The sequence below is a fragment of the Oryx dammah genome, unplaced genomic scaffold (genome assembly GCF_014754425.2).
Source record: "Oryx dammah isolate SB20612 unplaced genomic scaffold, SCBI_Odam_1.1 HiC_scaffold_19, whole genome shotgun sequence".
In the NCBI taxonomy this organism is placed as follows: Eukaryota; Metazoa; Chordata; class Mammalia; order Artiodactyla; family Bovidae; genus Oryx; species Oryx dammah.
In genome coordinates this window covers 32,750,397-32,771,392 of record NW_024070203.1, presented here as the reverse complement: position 1 = coordinate 32,771,392, position 20,996 = coordinate 32,750,397, and the positions used below count along the sequence as shown (strand labels likewise).

Below are 20,996 nucleotides of genomic sequence, written 5' to 3'. Positions count from 1 at the left end.
TCTATCCAACTAGATTATTGAAACAACATGTCTTAGTTACTTTAACATTTTTAGATACATACATCTCAGCAAAATATTAGAAAATGTTAATTGAGCAATGAAAAAATGATAAATGAGTCTTCTCCTTGTCTCTTCCCCTGATTGTCATGTCACATTATTGTGACTTGATGGATTGAATATAAAAATTTGTAGTCAGAAAAAAATTAATACATGTCACAAATCAGTTCAATGTAATTGGAAAAGTACGCATCCAGGTCCATTGTTACAGGCAACTATCCCCAGATAATAATGATGTGTTGTTGCCATCAGACATTTCACATATAAGAAATAAAGTAATAAACACCTGCTGATTACTTGTGAGTACAAAATACACTGACTTCAGTCGGTAGAGAAATAAAATACTCCCAGAAACCTACAACTCAGTGTGAGAAAAACAAGTACAGATCACTCCAACTCATGCAGAGTGTGGACAGACCTAAGGAAAAAGACAAAAGAGATACTGCATTCTGGAGGGGGTTGGGGGCAAGCTTGAATAGGACCGATGAGGAGGAACAGTGGTAGGCACACGGCAGGGCAGACTGGGAGTCAGGAAAATTGTCCTCCCTGGTGTGACCTCTGAGAAGACTTCAAATTCATCTGTGTGATTTTGGAGGGTATGGATGAATACAAGGCTTTCCAGCAAGAAAGAGACTTGTGAGTGAATAAAGTCATTCTGGCTGGAAATTAAGTGGTTGTGATTGGAGACCAGGAAATGGCTTTGTAAACAATTAATTAAAGTAAGAACATCTCTGTTTTAGATGTTATGTATGGATGTCAGAGTTTGGCCATAAGGAAGGCTGAGTTCCAAAGAATTGATGCTTTTGAACTGAGGTGTTGGAGAAGATGCTTCAGAGTCCCTTGGACTGCAAGGAGATCCAGTCTATATCCTAAAGGAGATCAGTCCTGAGCGTTCATTGGAAGGACTGACGCTGAACCTGAAGCTCCAATACTTTGGGCACCTAATGTGAAGAGCCAACTCATTAGAAAAGATCCTGATGCTGGGAAAGATTGAAGGCAGGAGGAGAAGGGGACGACAGAGGATGAGATGGACGGATGGCATCACCAACTCAGCGACGTGAGTTTGAGCAAGCTCCAGGAGACAGTGATGGACAGGGAAGCCTGGAGTGCTGCAATCCATGGGGTTGCAAAGAGTCGGACACAACTGACTGACTGAACAACAACAGCAAGATTCTAACTAAATTTAGAAATGTGTTTTTGATGAGTGGTAGGAAATAGGCTAGAAAGATCAAATTATAGAAAAAATAAAATGCTTTCAGAGTCGTGTTGTACCTCATTTAAACAATGGCCAATGACTGAACATTTGAGCCTCACAGAATTGGATTTTCATGTTCGCTTGAATTTATATCAGAACTCTAGGGAGGAGTCATGCATCCTGGGGGTCACAGGTCCTCAGCTTTCACAGACCCTCACCTGTATCCGCTCCACCTCCAGGAAGGTTGCTGTTTGGAAGGCTCGTTCCCACTGGGCAAGGTCGGAGTCGAGCTCCACTGAGAAGTACAGGTCCTCCCCAGACTCAGACTGCACGGTGAAGCAGTGTCTCCGCCGGTCCAGCAGGTCACTGTCCTGATGGAAACTTGGAGTTATGCAGACTGGCATATACTTGAGCTACTGACCCAGTCACCCCTGGGTCAGTGTTGACCACTGTGTGGTGGAGACACTGTAGTAACAAGGATTCTACCCTCTGAAATCACTAATTCTTCATTACAATGGTCACAGAGGACAATTTCCAGTCCTCAAAGTCCATAACTGACACATTTCCTTTCTGAACTGACACTGAAGAATTTCTGGCTTCAACTCTTCCTAGCAAGAGTAGTTATCAAAGCACTGACTGCGTGAGATTCCATTTCTCACTGGACAGGTGGATAACACACAATGCTCCTTTTTCCTTCCAGAGCTGTGAAGATGATGAGATTAAGCAAAACTTATTAATGTAATTTGTAAGTTTTAAGGAGATTATAAGCATGGTATCTTTTACTGAGTTGATTTCTATAATCCTTAAACTATCATGGGAATATTCTACCAGCTGAGACATGAAAAAATTGAGTCTAACATGTTTCAGAAATTTTACTGCTTTTTAAAAGCTACACATTTCCCTTACTTATATAACTGTAATTCATTAAGTCAAAAGGACTTTGACATGGCAATTTCTTGATCTTAGTAGAAATTTTCAACTAATATGCTCACACATCTATATGTGCAGCAACTTCAGGGATGTTAAAAGGTAAAAAAGAATGCAGCTAAGAACTGACAAAAAATTGTAGAAGAGAAAGTTGAGGAAATGACTCAGAATGTTATAAATCTGCTTTTGTACATCACAAAATGAAAAAAAAATTTTTATGTGTCCTTTTCAGCCAATATGACCAATGTGGGAAAATAGCATGCATTTTAAATGATATTAACTCAATAATTACAAAACTTCAATTCTTTTGTGCTTTGCAGAAATTCTTCAAGAGTAGGTGAAAGTAATATACATGAATGCAAGTATTTCCATTTTTATAGCTACGGGAGATGCCAAGATATTGAAATTACTTTTCTAATCAAATGTCACTGAATACCTACTGGAATAATTATTTTCAAAATTATCTATCCTTTAAATTATTATTCATATATTCACTATCCGAAGGGGTGTGGGGAAGGGGGATATCATGACCCTGGCGGACCCTCTGCCTTCCAACCTGCCCTCTGTCACAGCCTGGATAAGGATCCCCCTGTTTAAATCTAGCCACTCGGCCTGGCTTGCACTCCTTCACTAGCTTAACGTCTCTTAGATTCAGCTGTTGACAGGAAACTTGGAGGAAATTCCTACTTAAAAAGAGTAGAGTTCCAGTAAAGACAAGTAGCCCTCACGGACAATGCTGCATACCTTCAAAGGGAGAAATGCTTTATACTTAAACTTTTTAAAAAGTATACAGCATATAAACAAAATATGATTATCAAAAGAAGCTTTTTTTATCTTTGATTTACATTCTTGATTTCTTATTTAGTATACTTGAATCAGTTTTCATTATTACTTTGATTGATATCAGCATTTCCCCCCCAGGACATTGTTATGAAGCAAACAGAAGCTTGGCTACAATAAATTAGCATAACTAGCACTAGAAAAGCAAACAAACAAAGGACACATGAAAACAATAATGCTAATTTCTTATATTATTCAGGGTTGACTTTCAATACTGCCTATTGAGATTAATGGTTTTAATTAATAGCTATAAGATTCATCTTCAGATTTCTATTCTAATATTCTAGTTCAGAGGATAACTACATCATACTAAAAAGAATCATCAAGTCCATGCTTTGAAATCCAAAGAATATATGGTTTTTAGGACAAATATCCATCTAGCAGGGAGAAGTGTACTACTTCTTCCTATAAATGTGGGGATTGTAGGGTCATAAACAGCCAGAATCATGGCTAGTTATTTGTCCCTGCCTTTAGGAAATAATCCAAAGTCCCCCCTTTAAATAGTTCCTAAAAAGAATAAAATTCCTACTCTCAGCTTTTAATACTTGGTATGTGAAGATTGTTCTTCAGTCTCCTAATATCCCTTTTTAGAAAATAGAATCTTTTGCAGAAGTAGTAAAAATAAAAATAGTTTATAAGATATAGCCAGATGAAAATAACCTGTTAAGGTCCTGGCTGAAAAACCCTGCCCCCCTCAACAACAGGGCTTCCTGTCTGGCTCAGTGATAAAGAATCCACCTGCCAATGAAGGAGATGGGGGTTCAGTCTTTGGGTCTGGAAGATCCCCTGGAGAAGGAAATGGCAACCCACTCCAGTATTCTTGCCTGGAGAATCCCATGGACAGAGGAGCCTGGTGGGCTACAGTCCATGGGGTCACAAAAAGTCCAACACAACGAGCACACACACACACTCTTTAAAGTACGCAAAGGAGAAGTAACACAAAGCAGACAGTGCTCAGAGTGTGTGGCTGAGTTTCTTTAAGAAATACTATCAACTGCAAAAGTTGACATCATTCTAAAGAAACAACTAGCAAAATGGATACAAAAGCTATCTGGGATTTTACCGAATCCTCAGTGACTTCCTATTGCAACAATCCTGTGTACAGCACAGAAGTGTAATTGATTCATGACAGCTGAATATGCAGCTCTATACTCCGAGAAACAATGTAACTGTGAGACTTAAATATATTACATATGTGTGTACACACACACATCTTTCTTTTTACTTTTTACTTTCTGTCTTATTCAGATCTTTCTCTTCTGCATTTTACACAGCAAATACAACTCTGGTAATAACTGAAGCTTAAATTCAGACTATCTCCAGTTGACCTTCTACTTCATCCTCCAAGGACCTGAGAAACTTCCCCTTGTGTCCCTCTCCCACGGAGGGACCTTGGAATCTGCTTAAGACTTATCTAAGTCGATGCGCATTTCCCTCCACTCTATCTTTTCTCTTATGTGTTTTTCTTTTCCATGTCTTCACCTTGTATATTCCTTCATATCCAGGCATTGTTTATTTTCATAAACTGCCTGTGAACCCAGGACCCCAACTGGCCAAGCAAAGCCTTTACAATCATCACCGCTTTTCGGTCCTACCTTCAGGATCTTACACATGATCTCGTAAACTGAAAAAGTTTTCTCTGCTCGGGTCCAGTCCCACGTGGTCACCTTGAAAAGATGAGAAACGAGCTCATCATGTGTTTTGGAAAGATGGCCCCTGCTGTGCTCTATTAATACCCGCGGTGCGCCCATGAAGTTCTCACACGCAGGCAAGGCAGCCTGAGCTGTGAGGTTTTCCTCATGCCGTTTTTCTGCCTCTGCTCCCCCCAGTTCCACACTGTTTCTCTTCCTCTTTCAGCAGGCATTTCATATTATAAGCAACAACTTCCCATTGCTCAGTGTCTGGACGTATTTTAAGTAGTGTCTGCGTTGCTGCTGCTAAGTCGCGTCAGTCGTGTCCGACTCTGTGCGACCCCATAGACGGCAGCCCACCAGGCTCCCCCGTCCCTGGGATTCTCCAGGCAAGAACACTGGAGTGGGTTGCCATTTCCTTCTCCAATGCATGAAAGCGAAAAGTGAAAGGGAAGTTGCTCAGTCTTGTCCAACCCTCAGCGACCCTATGGACTGCAGCCCACCAGGCTCCTCTGTCCATGGGATTTTCCAGGCAAGAGTACTAGAGTGGGGTGCGTTATCTCTACATAAATTATGTGTTGTTTTGAGGGGAGTTAATTATTTTAATATGGGAAATGTAGCCAATATTTTGTAGTAACTGTAAATGAAAAATACTGTGTCCATATTTCACTATGTAATAGTCTGTTCTCTGTTTACCACTTTCTACACACAAAGAATACTGGACATCGTGTCAACACTGGCTTTGCATTTAAGAAAGACATATTTACATCAAGAAGTTTTTCTAAGTTCTTAACATTGTGAAGCACTAAACAGCATGTTGAAACTAAACGTTTCACTTGGTTATGCTTTAAACATGTATTTGTCTGTCCAGTCCTAAGAAATTGTTCAGAGTAGGGCCAGTGTAAAATGTGTAAGCATTTATGATTTTCTCTCTGTCTTCTGGGTGATTTGAACTTTATGTGTACATAGATGCTAAACATTACAACAAGTCTAACCTGATAATTCCAAGATCCTATGTAGTTATTAGATCTGTAAGCAAGTAGTCTGGCATTTAATATTTATAATTGATAAATATTTATTGAGACTCTACTGTTGTGTAAGGTACATGTTTCCAAAAGCAAGACCTTAGGTGCAACAGGGCCTCATCCAAATTTAATTTGAAGGCTGATGATTAAATATGGGATACTACAAGTTATCAAAAGCACTACTGATTTATTTGACTTAGACCTGTCAAATAATAAACATATTTAGCCTGGCAAAAATGCCCAAATAGAAATGCATCCTAGGTCTCTCAAGGGCTATAAAGTCAGTGTTTAATGCCAGACATATATCTTTAGCAAGAAATCTTCAGAAACATTTGGACTACTTTGCATTTTTTCCTGTACCTTATTTTCAAAATATATCACTAATATGCCCTTTGTCATTGTAAAGTTAATGTCACTATGCTGTTATAACATGGGAAAAATAAGGGATGTTGAACAGAAACACTTACTGGAGGTGCCAGAAACTTGTAGAGGCAGGAGCCCCTCAGGGCCAGAAAGGCGGGTGAGTACACACGGTCCTGAAGTGGGTCTTGCTCCCGCGTTTCACACCAGCCCATGTAGACAATCTGCAAGGAAGTGGAATACAACTATCTGTCAACAGTCTCATTTCTGGGGGCTTATGTGTATAAAGCACCACAAGATGCTTTCATTCTCCTATGAAAGTATCAGATTAACTGCTGCAAAAAGTACATTAATCACATTTACCTTCAATAAATGAGTGTGAACCAGTCATCAGATTTTATAATATGTCTCCGTCAATGTTTATAAACAATAACTTCCAAGGAACCGATGATTAGGTTGATAACTGACTTCTCAAGAGAAAGAATGAAAGCCAGAATATCATGGAACATAAACATCAGGGTATAAAATGAGGACAACAATCAGCCTAGAATTCCATACACGGCAAAATTATCTTTTATTCATGATTTAATAAGGCTAACCCAAATTTGGGATGACTTTGTGTATCTATTTTTACATTGATGGGTTAAGTCTGAAAATTACAGCACCTGTGCACTGCTTTCTTCATATATTCAGAGAACTAGCTTAACCTATAGTGTATCACGAGTCTAACTTTGTCTAACTCTATGGGGACAAAAAAAAAAAAACCTTTCTATTTACAGGTAAGTAGTCCTTAATCTGAGAAATAGTGCAGGGAGTTGAATGTACTTAATTTTTGCTTTTCCATAGCTCAGAATCACATATAAAATCATTTGGAAGTAGACCGTACATATCTATTGTGCTGTTTGTTGCCTTAACAGCCATTAGGTTGAGATTCTTTTGCTTTAGAAAGTGTGTATGTTTTATTTTATAGTGACAATATATTACATTTAGCTTTGCATATTTGCAGGCTCTGTGCTGGCGGATTCAACCAACTGCGGACTGTAAAAATAGGCCAACACTTCACAGTTGTGTGAATTCACAAATGCGGAAGCCACAGATGTGGAGAGTGGACTGTGGGACTTGAGAATCCACAGACTTTGGTTCTGGAGACAGTCCTCTGCAGGAACCAAGGGATGGCAATAAGATCTGGATAATAAAAATAGCCGTTAGACAGGAAGGGGCAAAAGTGCTAAACAGACTTGCACTGGACCCTGTTTGCAATATAAAGACAACTTTGTGGGTATTAGAGACTATTAACACTAGACCCAGTAGACATAGTCTACTCTACTTTGCTATCATATTGTAGAGAAAGAGTGGATTTTTATTCCTTCAAAGCAGATTTAATCATCAAACAAACAAATGCCGTGCTGAGCAGACTACTTAAAACATATGCTAAGATCTTTTATGACAAATATGTGAAACATACTAGATAATGAAATAGAAAAGCACAGAAATGGTATTTTAAAACTTTGGGGAAATTTTACCTGCTTTAAAATGTGATTTAAAGCCTTTCTTTGTTTTCATCTCTTTGTTAATTTAATCATTACTATATAAATTTGCACACTGATCCTTAATTTTGTTCCCTTTTGCTATTTTTAACTTTTATTTGAAGGGGTTCATTCTTTGAATGAAATTAAGACAACAATCTCATTCATAATAGCTACAGGGAATATAAAATACTTAGGAATTAACCAAAGAGGTGGAAGATTTGTACACTGAAAACTGCAAAATTTTAATGAAGGGAATTATAGATACAGATAAACAGTAAGACATCTGCATCCATGGATTGGAAGAATTAATATTTTAAGAGATCCATAACATCCGAAGTGGCCACCATTGCAGTGAATCCCAACCAAAATCCCTGTGGTTTCTTGAGGAAATCAGCCTAAAGTCCACAGGAAATCATCCTAAAGTCCACAGAAGACCCTTGGGTTTTCAGCCCAATGTTGAAAAAGAAGAACAAAGCTTGAGGAACTGCATGTTCTTATTTCAAATTGTATTGCAAAATAACAGTCATAAAAAGAATAAGATACCAGCAGAAAAACGGATGTAGACCAACGGGACAGGATAGAACATCCAGAAATAAACCCATGCATACATGGTCTCTGAATCTTTGAAAGAAATGGGGAATGGCTAATCTCTTCAATAAATGGTATTAGGAGAACTTAATATCAACCTGCGAGAGAATGAAATGGGACCTTTATGTCACACTGTATACAAAAATCAATTCAAAATCAATTAGACTTAAATGTAAGACCTGAAACCACTGCAGTTTTAAAACTTATGCATTTCTGTGTAAAATCTCCCAGAGTGGCTGCAACTAAGAAATGTCACATTTTGGTGAAGGGAGGGTGACTAGAAACGTAGAAGCCCAAATCCTGCTGGCGAGGCTTGGATCCTTCACGTCTAATATAAACGCACCTCGGTGTGGACACCTATGCCCTGTTGCACACATGCAAGCGTGTTCCTTATGGCATTATTCTCAGTCCCAACCACATACATGTGGCTTAAAACATTGATAAACCGTGTGCCCTCCCAGATATGTTGTAGACAAACACCGTAGCAAACTGTGATACCACAAAGGAAGAGGATACTGCAAGGAAAATTCGTGCATTGTAGTCACACAGAACAATGTACGTGAATGTCAAGGAACACAGTGTGAACTGAGAGAAAGCAGATACACAACTATATTTACACACATTATATACATATATGACCTTGATTCAGATGAACTACGGGAGTAGTTTGCAATGCATTCCTGGTTGGGGTACAAACACCTATAGCAAAGCTAGACAATCATTACCCAGTTGTCAGAACAGTAGTTACTTTAGACGGATGCAAACCCAGTGTGAGTGGGGAGGACACACTGGGGAGACAGAGTCTGAGTTGAGCACAACCCACTCTTCTTGACTTAGACTGTGATTACACAGGGCTTTAGCTTTTGAATAATGAAGCTGTACATCTATGTTTTATGAAATTTCTATATATGTACTATATTTTATGAAACCTCATTTTAAAAATAGCACATAATGTGTACTATTAATAAAAGTCTTATAACAAATCCATCTTAAAAATAATAGATTTTGTGAGTTTTACAAGCAGAAAGTCTTCCAACAAATATAGTTAAATTGCCCTATTATTCTGGGGCTGCTACAACGAGGTAAAACTTTATTTATTATGAATTATATCACCCTAATCAGATATGCAGATGATACCACCCTTATGGCAGAAAGTGAAGAGAACTAAAAAGCCTTTTGATGAAAGTGAAAGAAGAGAGTGAAAAAGTTGGCTTAAAGCTCAACATTCAGAAAACGAAGATCATGGCATCCGGTCCCATCACTTCATGGGAAATAGATGGGGAAACAGTGGAAACAGTGTCAGACTTTATTTTGGGGGGCTCTAAAATCACTGCAGATGGTGACTGCAGCCATGAAATTAAAAGACGCTTACTCCTTGGAAGAAAAGTTATGACCAACCTAGATAGTATATTCAAAAGCAGAGACATTACTCTGCCAACAAAGGTCTGTCTAGTCAAGGCTATGGTTTTTCCTGTGGTCATGTATGGATGTGAGAGTTGGACAGTGAAGAAGGCTGAGCGCCGAAGAATTGATGCTTTTGAACTGTGGTGTTGGAGAAGACTCTTGAGAGTCCCTTGGACTGCAAGGTGATCCAACCAATCCATTCTGAAGGAGATCAGCCCTGGGATTTCTTTGGAAGGAATGATGCTAAAGCTGAAACTCCAGTACTTTGGCCACCTCATGCAAAGAGTTGACTCATTGGAAAAGACTTTGATGTTGGGAGGGATTGAGGGCAGGAGGAGAAAGAGATGACAGAGGATGAGATGGCTGGATGGCATCACTGACTTGATGGACATGAGTCTGAGTGAATTCCGGGAGATGGTGATGGACAGGGAGGCCTGGCGTGCTGCAGTTCACGGGGTCGCAAAGAGTAGGGCACGACTGAGCGACTGAACTGAACTGAATCATTATATTTTTGCTCAATTAAGTCAGAGTATTTCATTTTAATTCAATTTGATAAAACTTACAGTTTCCCTATGTTTATGATTTCTCTGCATTGACAAGAGAAAAGAGAATAAAGTGGTGTACACAATCAAGAGATGGAAATAACTGAGCTTCCTAAGACCATGTGATTTGGAGTTTACTGTCTCTTTCCAACTCTATAATTTACTAGAAGCTGAAATATTAAGAATGATGTACTGATATTTTTCAAGAATTATCATTAAATACAATTTTTTAAAATTTGAACTGATTGTAGCTCTGAGGAATGAGCTGAAGATGTAACTAATAAAAATGGGATTATCGGATCTGAAAGGGATATTTCTTCATACTTGTTCTCCAGGCCAAAGATTGACCTTATTACTTTCTGTGCCAAGGGAAAGGGCTGTTCTCAGTTTGGCAGAAAGGTCAGAAAGCAGTTTCTGCTTCTCATCATTAACCTGATTCGTGGGAATAATTACATGGTTGAGGAGACATAATGCATTTTCAGTAAATTCATCCTACACTTGTCACACCAAACAATAACTCTAAAGAAAAACTGTGTCACTTAACCTTATTTTAAAAAGAAATAGATGAGCAATACAAGTGTAAGGATATTTGAAATGGAATACTTTAGAAATAAGTAGAATTAAAGGGAAATAGTTTTTAATATAAACAAAATGACAAATGCACTGCCAACCATATATCATACAATTTTCAGATAAATATTTTGGAGACTTACCTATTTTTCAGCTTTATTGAGGTATAAATTGACACAGAAAAATGTAAAATATTACAGTGATTTGCTATGCACATCTACTGTGAAACGATTCTTTCTATCTAGTTGATAAACACATCTATCATCTCACATATTTATTTATATATAAATATATGTCATATGTTCCATTCAGTTCAGTCACTCAATTACATCCGACTCTTTGCGACCCCCTGGACTGCAGCCAGGCTTCCATGTACATTACCAACTCCCGGAGCTTACTCAAACTCACATCCACCGAATTAGTGATGCCACCTGACCATCTCATCCTCTGTCATCCCCTTCTCCTCCTGCCTTCAATCTTTCCCAGCATCAGGGTCTTTTCCAATGAGTCAGTTCTTCGCATCAGGTGGCCAAAGTATTGGAGCTTCAGCATCAATCCTTCCAATGTATATTCAGGACTGATTTCCTTTAGGACTGACTGGTGTGATCTCCTTGCAGTCCAAGGGATTCTCAAGGATCTTCTCCAACATCACAGTTCAAAAGCATCAGTTCTTTGGTGTGCAGCTTTCTTTATAGTCCAACTCTCATATCCAAACATGACTACTGGAAAAACCATAGCTTTGACCAGATAGACCTTTGTTGGCAAAGTAATGTCTTTGCTTATTAATATGCTGTCTAGGTTTGTCATAGCTTTTCTTCCAAGGAGCAAGAGTCTTTTAATTTCATGGCTGCAGTCACCATCTGCAGTGATTTTGGAGCCCAAGAAAATAAAGTTTCTCACTGTTTCCATTGTTTCCCCATCTATTTGCCATGAAGTGATGGGACCAGATGCCATGATATTTGTTTTTTGAATATTGAGTTTTAAGCCAGCTTATTACTCTCCTCTTTCACCTTCATCATGAAGCTCTTTAGTTCCTCTTCGATTTCTGCCATAAGGGTGGTGTTATCTACATATCTGAGGTTATTGATATTTCTCCCTACAATTTTGATTCCAGCTTGTGCTTCATCCAACTCAGCGTTTCACATGATGTACTCTGCATATGTTAAATAAGCAGGGCGACAATATACAGCCTTGACATTCTCCTTTCCCAATTTTGAACCATTTGTTGCTCCATGTCCAGTTCTAACTGTTGCTTCTTGACCTGCATACAGAATTCTCAGGAGGTAGCTAAGGTGTTCTGGTATTGCCATCTCTTTCAGAATTTCCCATAGTTTGTTGTGATCCACACCATCAAACCCTTTGTCATAGTCAATAAAGCAGAAGTAGATGTTTTCCTGGAATTCTCTTGCTTTTTCTATGATCCAACGGTTGTTGCCAATTTGATCTCTGGTTCCTCTGCCTTTTCTAAATCCAGCTTGAACATCTGGAAGTTCTTGGTTCACATTCTGTTGAAGACTCTATTGGAGAATTTTTGCATTATTTTGCTAGTGTATGAGATGAGTGCAATTGTGCGGTAGTTTGAACATTCTTTGACATTGAGTTTCTTTTGCATTAGAATGAAAACTGACCTTTTCCACTCCTGTGGCTACTGCCGAGTTTTCCAAATTTGCTGGCATACTGAATGCAGCACTTTAACAACATTATCTTTCAGAATTTAAAATAGCTCAACTGGAATTCTATTACCTCCTCTAGCCTTGTAGTGATGCTTCATAAGGCCCACTTCACTTCAGACTCCAGGATGTCTGGCTCTAGGTGAGTGATCACACCATCGTGGTTATCTGGGTCATTAAGATATTTTTGTATAGTCCTTCTGTGTATTCTTGCCACCTTTTCCTAATATCTTCTGCTTCTGTTAGGTCCATACCATTTTCGTCCTTTATTGTGCCCATCTTTGCATAAAATGTTCCCTTGGTATCTCTAATTTTCTTGAAAAGATCTCTAGTCTTTCCCATTCTATTGTTTTCCTCTATTTCTTTGCATTGATCACTGAGGAAGGCTTTCTTATCTCTCCTTGCTATTCTTTGGAACTCTGCATTCAGATGGGTATGTCTTTCCTTTTCTCCTTTGCCTTTAGCTTCTCTTCTTTTCTCAGCTATATGTAAGGCCTCCTCAGACAACCATTGAGCCTTTTTGTGTTTCTTTTTCTTGGGGATGGGTGTAATTTATATTATAAATTCACATAATTTTGGTGAGGGCATTTAAGTTCTTATCTCTTAGAAAATTGTAAATACTCAGTGTTATCGACCAGTCACCATATGCACATAGGGTCCTCAACATTGTTCCTCTTATACGTGCAAGTCCACACCCTTACACTGGTCTCTCCCTGTTTCCTCCAGCCACAGCTACTGGCACTCATGGTTCTACCCTCTGTTTTTCTGAGTTTGATTTATTTTTTTATTCCATGTATAAGTGATAGAGTGCATTATTTATCTTTCTCTTTTAGCATAGTGACTTCAAGCTTCATCCATGTTGACACAAATGCCAGGATTTCCTTCATTTTCATGGCTAAATAATATTCCACATGTATATGTGTGTGTGTGTGTATAGTATATAAACTCTCTATTATCCATTAACCTGTCAACAGCTTGTTTCCATATCTTGGCTATTATAAGTAACACTTCAGTTACATGGGAGGGCAGATGTCTCTTCAAGATCCTGTTTTTGTTTCCTTTGAGAATATACCCAGATATGGCATTGCCAGAAGAAAACAGCAACCCACTCCAGTATTCTTGCCTGGAGAATCCCGTGAACAGAAGATCCTCGTGGGCTACAGTCCATGGGGTAGCAAAGAGTTGGACACGACTGAGTCACTGAGCATGACAGCACTGCTGGATCATATGGTAGCTCTATTTTTAATTTTTTGAGGATCCTCCATACTGTTTCTTATAGCAGTGGCTGCACCAGTTTACATTCTCACCAACAGTGCACTAGGGCTCCTTTCTCACATCCACATCAACACTTATCTCTTACCTTTTTACATCAGCCATTGTGGTTTTGCTTGCATAAACTTGCCTATTTTAAACTACATGTGAAAACACGTCCATTACGTGAAGCCTGTGCTGCATAGCAATATTTTATTCTTTAATTTTTGATCATTTTATTTTACATTACTTTTCCCCAGTTTTAAATAAACTTTACTTTGCAGAGCTGTTTTAGGTTTACAGCATCATTTAGTGGAAGGTATGGCGATTTCCCAAAGATGTCTCACTCTCCTACCTCAGTTCAGTTCAGTTCAGTCACTCAGCCGTGTCCAACTCTTTGCGACCCCATGAATCGCAGCACGCCAGGCCTCCCTGTCCATCACCAATTCCTGGAGTTCACTCAGACTCACATCCATCGAGTCAGTGATGCCATCCAGCCATCTCATCCTCTGTTGTCCCCTTCTCCTCCTGCCCCCAATCCCTCCCAGCATCAGAGTCTTTTCCAATGAGTTAACTCTTTGCATGAGATGGCCAAAGTACTGGAGTTTCAGCTTTAGTATCATTTCTTCCAAAAAAATCCCAGGGTTGATCTCCTTCAGAATGGATTGGTTGGATCTCCTTGCAGTCCAAGGGACTCTCAAGAGTCTTCTCCAACACCACAGTTCAAAAGCATCAATTCTTCGGTGCTCAGCCTTCTTCACAATCCAACTATCACATCCATACATGACCACAGGAAAAACCATAGCCTTGACTAGGCGGACCTTAGTTGGCAAAGTAATGTCTCTGCTTTTGAATATACTATCTAGGTTGGTCATAACTTTTCTTCCAAGGAGTAAGCATCTTTTAATTTCATGGCTGCACCTGTGTAATCCCCACTATCAACATCCCCCCACAGACAGTACATTTGTTACAATTGCTGATTTTATATAGATACACTTTATTGCCTAAAGTCCTCCATTTACTTTAGGGTCACTCTTGGTGTTGTACATTCTATAGGTTTTAACAAATGTGTAGAGACATGTATCCACCAATCTGGTATCATACAGAATAATTCCGTTGCCCTAAGAACCTACTGTGCTAAGCCTATTCATCCCTCCCTACTCAACCCCTAGAAACCAATGCCCTTTTCAGTTTTGCCAGCATTTTGCCCTTTCCAAAATGGCATACAGTTAGACTCAAATAGCACGTAGCTCATTCAGACTGACCTCCTTCATTTGCTATCACACGTTTAGTTACACATGGGTCTTTTGTGGCTGAACAGCTCACTTCATTTTATCACCAAACAGCATCCCACTGTCTGAATGTACTACAGGGTATTCATCCTTTCATCTATGGAAGACCGCTGGGCTGCTTCTGAGTTTGGGCCATTATGATGAAATAAAAGTGCTGTACACAGCAAACGCATGGCTTTCTGTGTGGACACAAGCTTTCAACTAAGGTAAATACCATGAAGGGGTGATTGCCAAGACGGACAGTTAAAGTATACTTAATTTTATAAGATACAACCAAAGTGCTTTCCACAGTGGCTGTGTGCACCACCTGCGTTCCCACCAGAGTGGATGAGAGCTCCCACCGCTTCACACCCTCACCAGCACTTGGTGCTGTCAGCTCTCTGGATATTGGCCATTGTGAAAGGAGTGCAGTGGTGTCAATGTCTCATCACTGTAGTTTGCATTTTCCTGATGACATATGATTTCGGCCTTCTTCTCCTATGTTTACTTGCCATCTGTATTTCCTCTTTGGTGAGGTATCTATTAGTATCATTGGCTTCCTTTTAAATTGAGCTGTTTTCTTATTCTTGAATTTCAAATGTTCTTTGCATATTTTGGGTAACAGTCCTTTATCAGATACACATTCTGCAAATATTTTCTGCCCATCTGTGGCTTGTCTTCTCATCCTATTGATACTGCCTTTTGCAGAGCAAAGGTTTTACTTTTAATAAAGTTCACTTTAGCAATGATTTCTTTCACAGATCATGTCTTGGTGTTGTTTCTGAAATGTCATCACCATGTGAGGGCTGGTCATGAAAGGTGAGACCCAGGGTGCCTGTCACCCAATAAGCAGCTTTGCTAACATACACCCATGGAGAAACAAGACTTCATCAGAATGGCTAGTAGAAAAGGTCAAAACACTTAAGGCTTTGTTGCAACCTAAAAGATAAGATTTGTTAGTAGTTATATGTTTCAGGTTATAAATATTTAGGCCTGGGAGTTTAATTGGTCCTTTATTTGAATATAAGTATTTATTTAATTACATATTACAACAGCAGAGGTGTAATGGAACTTTTGCTGTCGATAAATATGTATAACTCTGCAAATAAAACATCATAAGCATGATTGTAGGGGATTCTGCCATGGTCAATGAAACTTTTTAGTAGCCAAAGCTACTGTGCATTTGAAATTAATATGGAAGCAATAAAATCAAATCACATTTCTTACAATCTATTTTAATTTCACTGCTATGCTGACATTACAATTTTTTCTACTACATAATTTCAAAGAAAAAAGACAATAAGTTCCACATATAAGAAAAGTTTATGAAGGGAATCAAATTACTAAAAATTTAGAGAGCTCAGAGTGAGGCTTAGCTTAATTTCCTGTTCTGTTAAAAGCCAATGAGTATAGGACCATTGTGGAAATAAGCCACTGGAATATAGAAATAGTTTATTTTCTGAAAACTATTTCTGTCACTAACAGATATTTCATAAAAGAACAATTAGTTTCTCTTCTAAAGAACTTTAAAGTCGTATTTCCATTTCAGTTCAGTTTAGTTCAGTCACTCAGTCATGTCCGACTCTTTGTGACCCCATGAACCTGAGTACGCCAGGCCTCCCTGTCCATCACCAACTCCTGGAGTTCACCCAAACCCATGTCCATTGTTTCTGTGATGCCATCCAACCATCTCATCCTCTGTCATCCCCTTCTCCTCCTGCCCTCAATCTTTCTCAGCATCAGGGTATTTTCAAGTGAGTCAGCTCTCCATATCAGGTGGCCAAAGTATTAGAGTTTCAGCTTCAACATCAGTCCTTCCAATGAACACCCAGGACTGATTTCCTATAGGATGGACTGGTTGGATCTCCTTGAAGTCCAAGGGACTCTCAAGAGTCTTCTCCAATACCACAGTTCAAAAGCATCAATTCTTTGGCACTCAGCTTTCTTTATAGTCCAACTCTCACATCCATACATGACTACTGGAAAAACCATAGCCTTGACTAGATGGATATTTGTTGGCAAAGTAATGTCTCTGCTTTTTAATATGCTGTCTAGGTTGGTCATAACTTTCCTTCCAAGGAGCAAGTGCCTTTTAATTTCATGGCTGCAGTCACTATCTGCAGTGATTTTGGAGCCCAGAAAAATAAACTTAGCCACTGTTTCCACTGTTTCCCCATCTATTCGCCACGAAGGGATGGGACCGGATGCCATAATCTTAGTTTTCTGAATATTGAGCTTTAAGCCAACTTTTCCACTTTCCTCTTTCACTTTCATCAAGAGGCTCTTTAGTTCTTCTTCCCTTTCTGCCATAAGGGTGGTGTCATCTGCATATCTGAGGTTATTGATATTTCTCCCAAATTTTGATTCCAGCTTATGCTTCCTCCAGCCCAGCATTTCTCATGATGTACTCTGCATAAAAGTGTGGGGCCACCCAATACGGATGGGTCATAGTGTAGAGGTCTGACACAATGTGGTCCACTGGAGAAGGGAATAGCAAACTACTTCAGTATTCTTGCCTTGAGAACCCCATGAACAGTATGAAAAGGCAAAATGATAGGATACTGAAAGAGGAACTCCCCAGATCAGTAAGTGCCCTATATGCTACTGGAGATCAGTGGAGAAATAACTCCAGAAAGAATGAAGGGATGGAGCCAAAGCAAAAACAATACTCAGTTGTGGATGTGACTGGTGATAGAAGCAAGGTCCAATGCTATAAAGAGCAATATTGCATAGGAACCTGGAATGTTAGGTCCATGAATCAAGGCAAATTGGAAGTGGTCAAACAGGAGATGGCAAGAGTGAATGTCAACATTCTAAGAATCACTGAACTAAAATGGACTGGATGGGTGAATTTAACTCAGATGACCATTATATCTACTACTGTGGGCAGGAGTCCCTTAGGAGAAATGGAGTAGCCATCATGGTCAACAAAAGAGTCCGAAATGCAGTGCTTGGATGCAATCTCAAAAATGACAGAATGATCTCTGTTTGCTTCCAAGGCAAACCATTCAATATCACAGTAATCAAAGCCTATGCCCCAACCAGTAACACTGAAGAAGCTAAAGTTGAATGGTTCTATGAAGACTTAGAAGACCTTTTAGAATTAACACCCCAAAAAGATGTCCTTTTCATTATAGGGGACTGGAATGCAAAAGTAGGAAGTCAAGAAACACTTGGAGTAACAGGCAAATTTGGCCTTGGAATATGGAATTAAGCAGAGGAAAGAATAATAGAGTTTTGCCAAGAAAATGCACTGGTCATAGCAAACACCCTCTTCCAAAAACACAAGAAAAGACTCTACACATGGACATCACCAGATAGTCAACACCGAAATCAGACTGATTCTATGCTTTGCAGCCAAAGATGGAGAAGCTCTATACAGTCAGCAAAAACAAGACCGGGAGCTGACGGTGGCTCAGATCATGAACTCCTTATTGCCAAATTCAGACTTAAATTGAAGAAAGTGGGGGAAACCACTAGACCATTCAGGCATGACCTAAATCAAACCCCTTACGATTATACAGTGGAAGAGACAAATACATTTAAGGGACTACATCTGATAGAGTATTTCCATTTAGTGCATTTCTAGTTTCTACTTTTGCATAAATAATACATTCTCCTTAATACCAGGCTGTAGTTAAGTTCTTGGGCTTCCCAGGTGGTGCAGTGGTAAAGAGTTAACCCGACAGGGCAGAAGATGCAGGAGACACCATTTTCAATCCCAGTGTTGGGAAGATCCCCTGGAAGAGGAAATGTCAACCCACTCCAGTATTCTTGCCTGGAGAATCCCAAGGGCAGAGGAGTCTGATGGGCTACAGTCCACGCGGTTGAAATGAGTCAGACACGGAGCATGAGTTAAGTTCTTACACAATTTAAATAATGTTATAAAAACTCCAAAAAGTGAATCAGTAGAAAGAAGCAATAGCAACAAGCATCTTTAGCCTTTTGAGCACAATAATCTTTTTTCTCTAACTTCAGTTAATCAAATCGACCATGAATCTAGATCTGGACAGAGGTGATCTACACACAAATTCAGTGTTGATGACTTCATAGACATCTGGTACCATTTGGTTGGTGCAGGAAAACTGCTACTGCATAGCCTGGTGGTGGTTTAGTTGCTCAGTTGTGTCTGACTCTTTGCGATCCCATGGAGTGTAGCCTGCCAGGGGCCTCTGTCCATGGGAGTGGGTTGCCGTTTCTTTCTCCAGGGGATCTTTCCAACCCAGGGATAGAACCTGCAGATTCTATACTGGCTGAGCCACCAGGGAAGCCGACTGTATAGCATGCTCCAGGGTAAACTCCAACTTAGTTATCAAATTTTCAGTGATGTAAAACTATCTAGAGTGGAAAACTTGAGAGGGTTTCCTTCTGTTGGAAGAAAGTCTACTGAGGTATACTGCAGTTATTTCCTCTTCTGGAGTGGAGGTAGGGAGATCACACAATTTCAAGAAGATTCTCAAGAGAAAGAAATATCATATGGCATCCCTTTTATGGTACAAATGAACTTATAAAACTGAAACAACTCACAGACCTACAGAATGAACTTCTAGTTGCTGGGGAAAGGGATAATTAGGGAGTTTGGGATGGTCACATACATTCTGCTGTGTTTAAAACGGATAACCAACAGGGACCTACTGTGTAGCACAGGGAACTCTGCTCAGTGTTATGTGGCAGCCTGAATGGGAGGGGAGTTTGAGGGAGAATGGATGCATGTATATATACCCGACTGAATCCCTTCACTGTTCACCTGAAATTCTCACAACATTGCTAATCAACTACACTCCAATATAAAATAAAAAAAGAGAGAGAAAAGGGAAGAAAGGAAGAGCTCAATGTGTCAAGAAAACAGTTTGCTTCCTCCTATGTTGGTACATGAAGGGCTTTTCTCTTAAGACAGTGGAGGACAGATGCCTTCCTGGCCTGCCTGCTTACACTGGAGTACACAGTGTTCTATAAAAAGGTTTTAGGAACTTTATTCCTTGCTCTTTCACTCAAAAATCATAGCAGAAGGCAGATGAGAAAAACCCATATTGTTACATGTTATCTTTGGATCTGTATTAATTTATAAATAATTACATGTTTGGTACTTCATAATGCCACTTCATTTTCAGATACCAAAATCTGCATTGTTTCCTGTTGCAGGAATAAAAAAATTGCGACAACCGTGGTGACTTGACACAGCATGAATGTATTATGTCATGGGCCTGCTGGTTGGAGCAAAAGTCAGCAGCCTGCCTTCCCCTCTGGGACTTCAGAAAGAAACCACTTCTCTGCCTTGTCCAGCCTATAGAACTGCTGTGTTCCCTCTCTCATGACCCCTTCTTCCACCCTCAGAGCCAGCACCTCTGCCTGCATCCAGGGTCACGCAGTTCCTGTGATTTCACTCTCTTCCACTCACCTGAGCCTGGAAAGGTTCTCTGCTTTAAGGATTTGATTGGCTAAACCAAGACAATACAGGGCAATGTCCCCATGGCAAAATTATCAACCAAAATCACACCTGAAAAGCCCCTTTTTCATGAAATCCATTCATAGGTTTCAGGGTTAGGATATGACACATCTTTGGTGGCCATGGTATTTGTGAAAGCAATTGAAAAATCAACATGCTGACAAAATGTGCTTGAGAGACTTACCCTTGATACACTCAGTTCAGTTCAGCTGATCAGTCATGTCCAACTCTTTGTGATCCAATGCACTGCAGCACGCCAGGCTTCCCTGTCCATCACCAACTCCCAGAGCCTGCTCAAACTCATGTCCATAGAGCCAGTGATGCCATCCAACCATCTCATCCTCAGTTATCCCCTTCTTCTCCTGTCTTCAATCTTTCCCAGCATTAGAGTCTTTTCCAATGAGTCAATTATTCACATCAGGTAGCCCAACTAATGGAGTTTCAGCTTCAGCATCAGTCTGTCCAGTGAATATTCAGGACTGATTTCCTTTAGGATGGACTATATTGACATCCTTGCAGTCCAAGGGACTGTCAATAGTCTTCTCCAATACCACAGTTCAAAAGTATCAGTTCTTCAGTGCTCAGTTTTCTTTATGGTCCAACTCTCACATGGATCCATACATGACTACGGGAAAAACCATAGCTTTGACTACATGGACCTCTGTCAGCAAAGTAAAGTCTCTGCTTTTT

General features: G+C 39.7%; 1 protein-coding gene across 1 annotated transcript in view; it reads right to left on the bottom strand.

Moving 5' to 3' along the window:
• The window catches only part of SNTG1 (syntrophin gamma 1), a 140,812-nt gene that overhangs the window by 25,914 nt on the left and 93,902 nt on the right, over positions 1-20,996 (bottom strand). The window contains exons 12-14 of the mRNA XM_040261680.1: positions 6,143-6,259; positions 4,615-4,686; positions 1,471-1,623 (exon numbers count right to left, since the gene is read on the bottom strand). Coding sequence (XP_040117614.1) covers positions 1,471-1,623; positions 4,615-4,686; positions 6,143-6,259 — 342 coding nt within the window. The remainder of the gene's footprint in view (positions 1-1,470; positions 1,624-4,614; positions 4,687-6,142; positions 6,260-20,996) is intronic.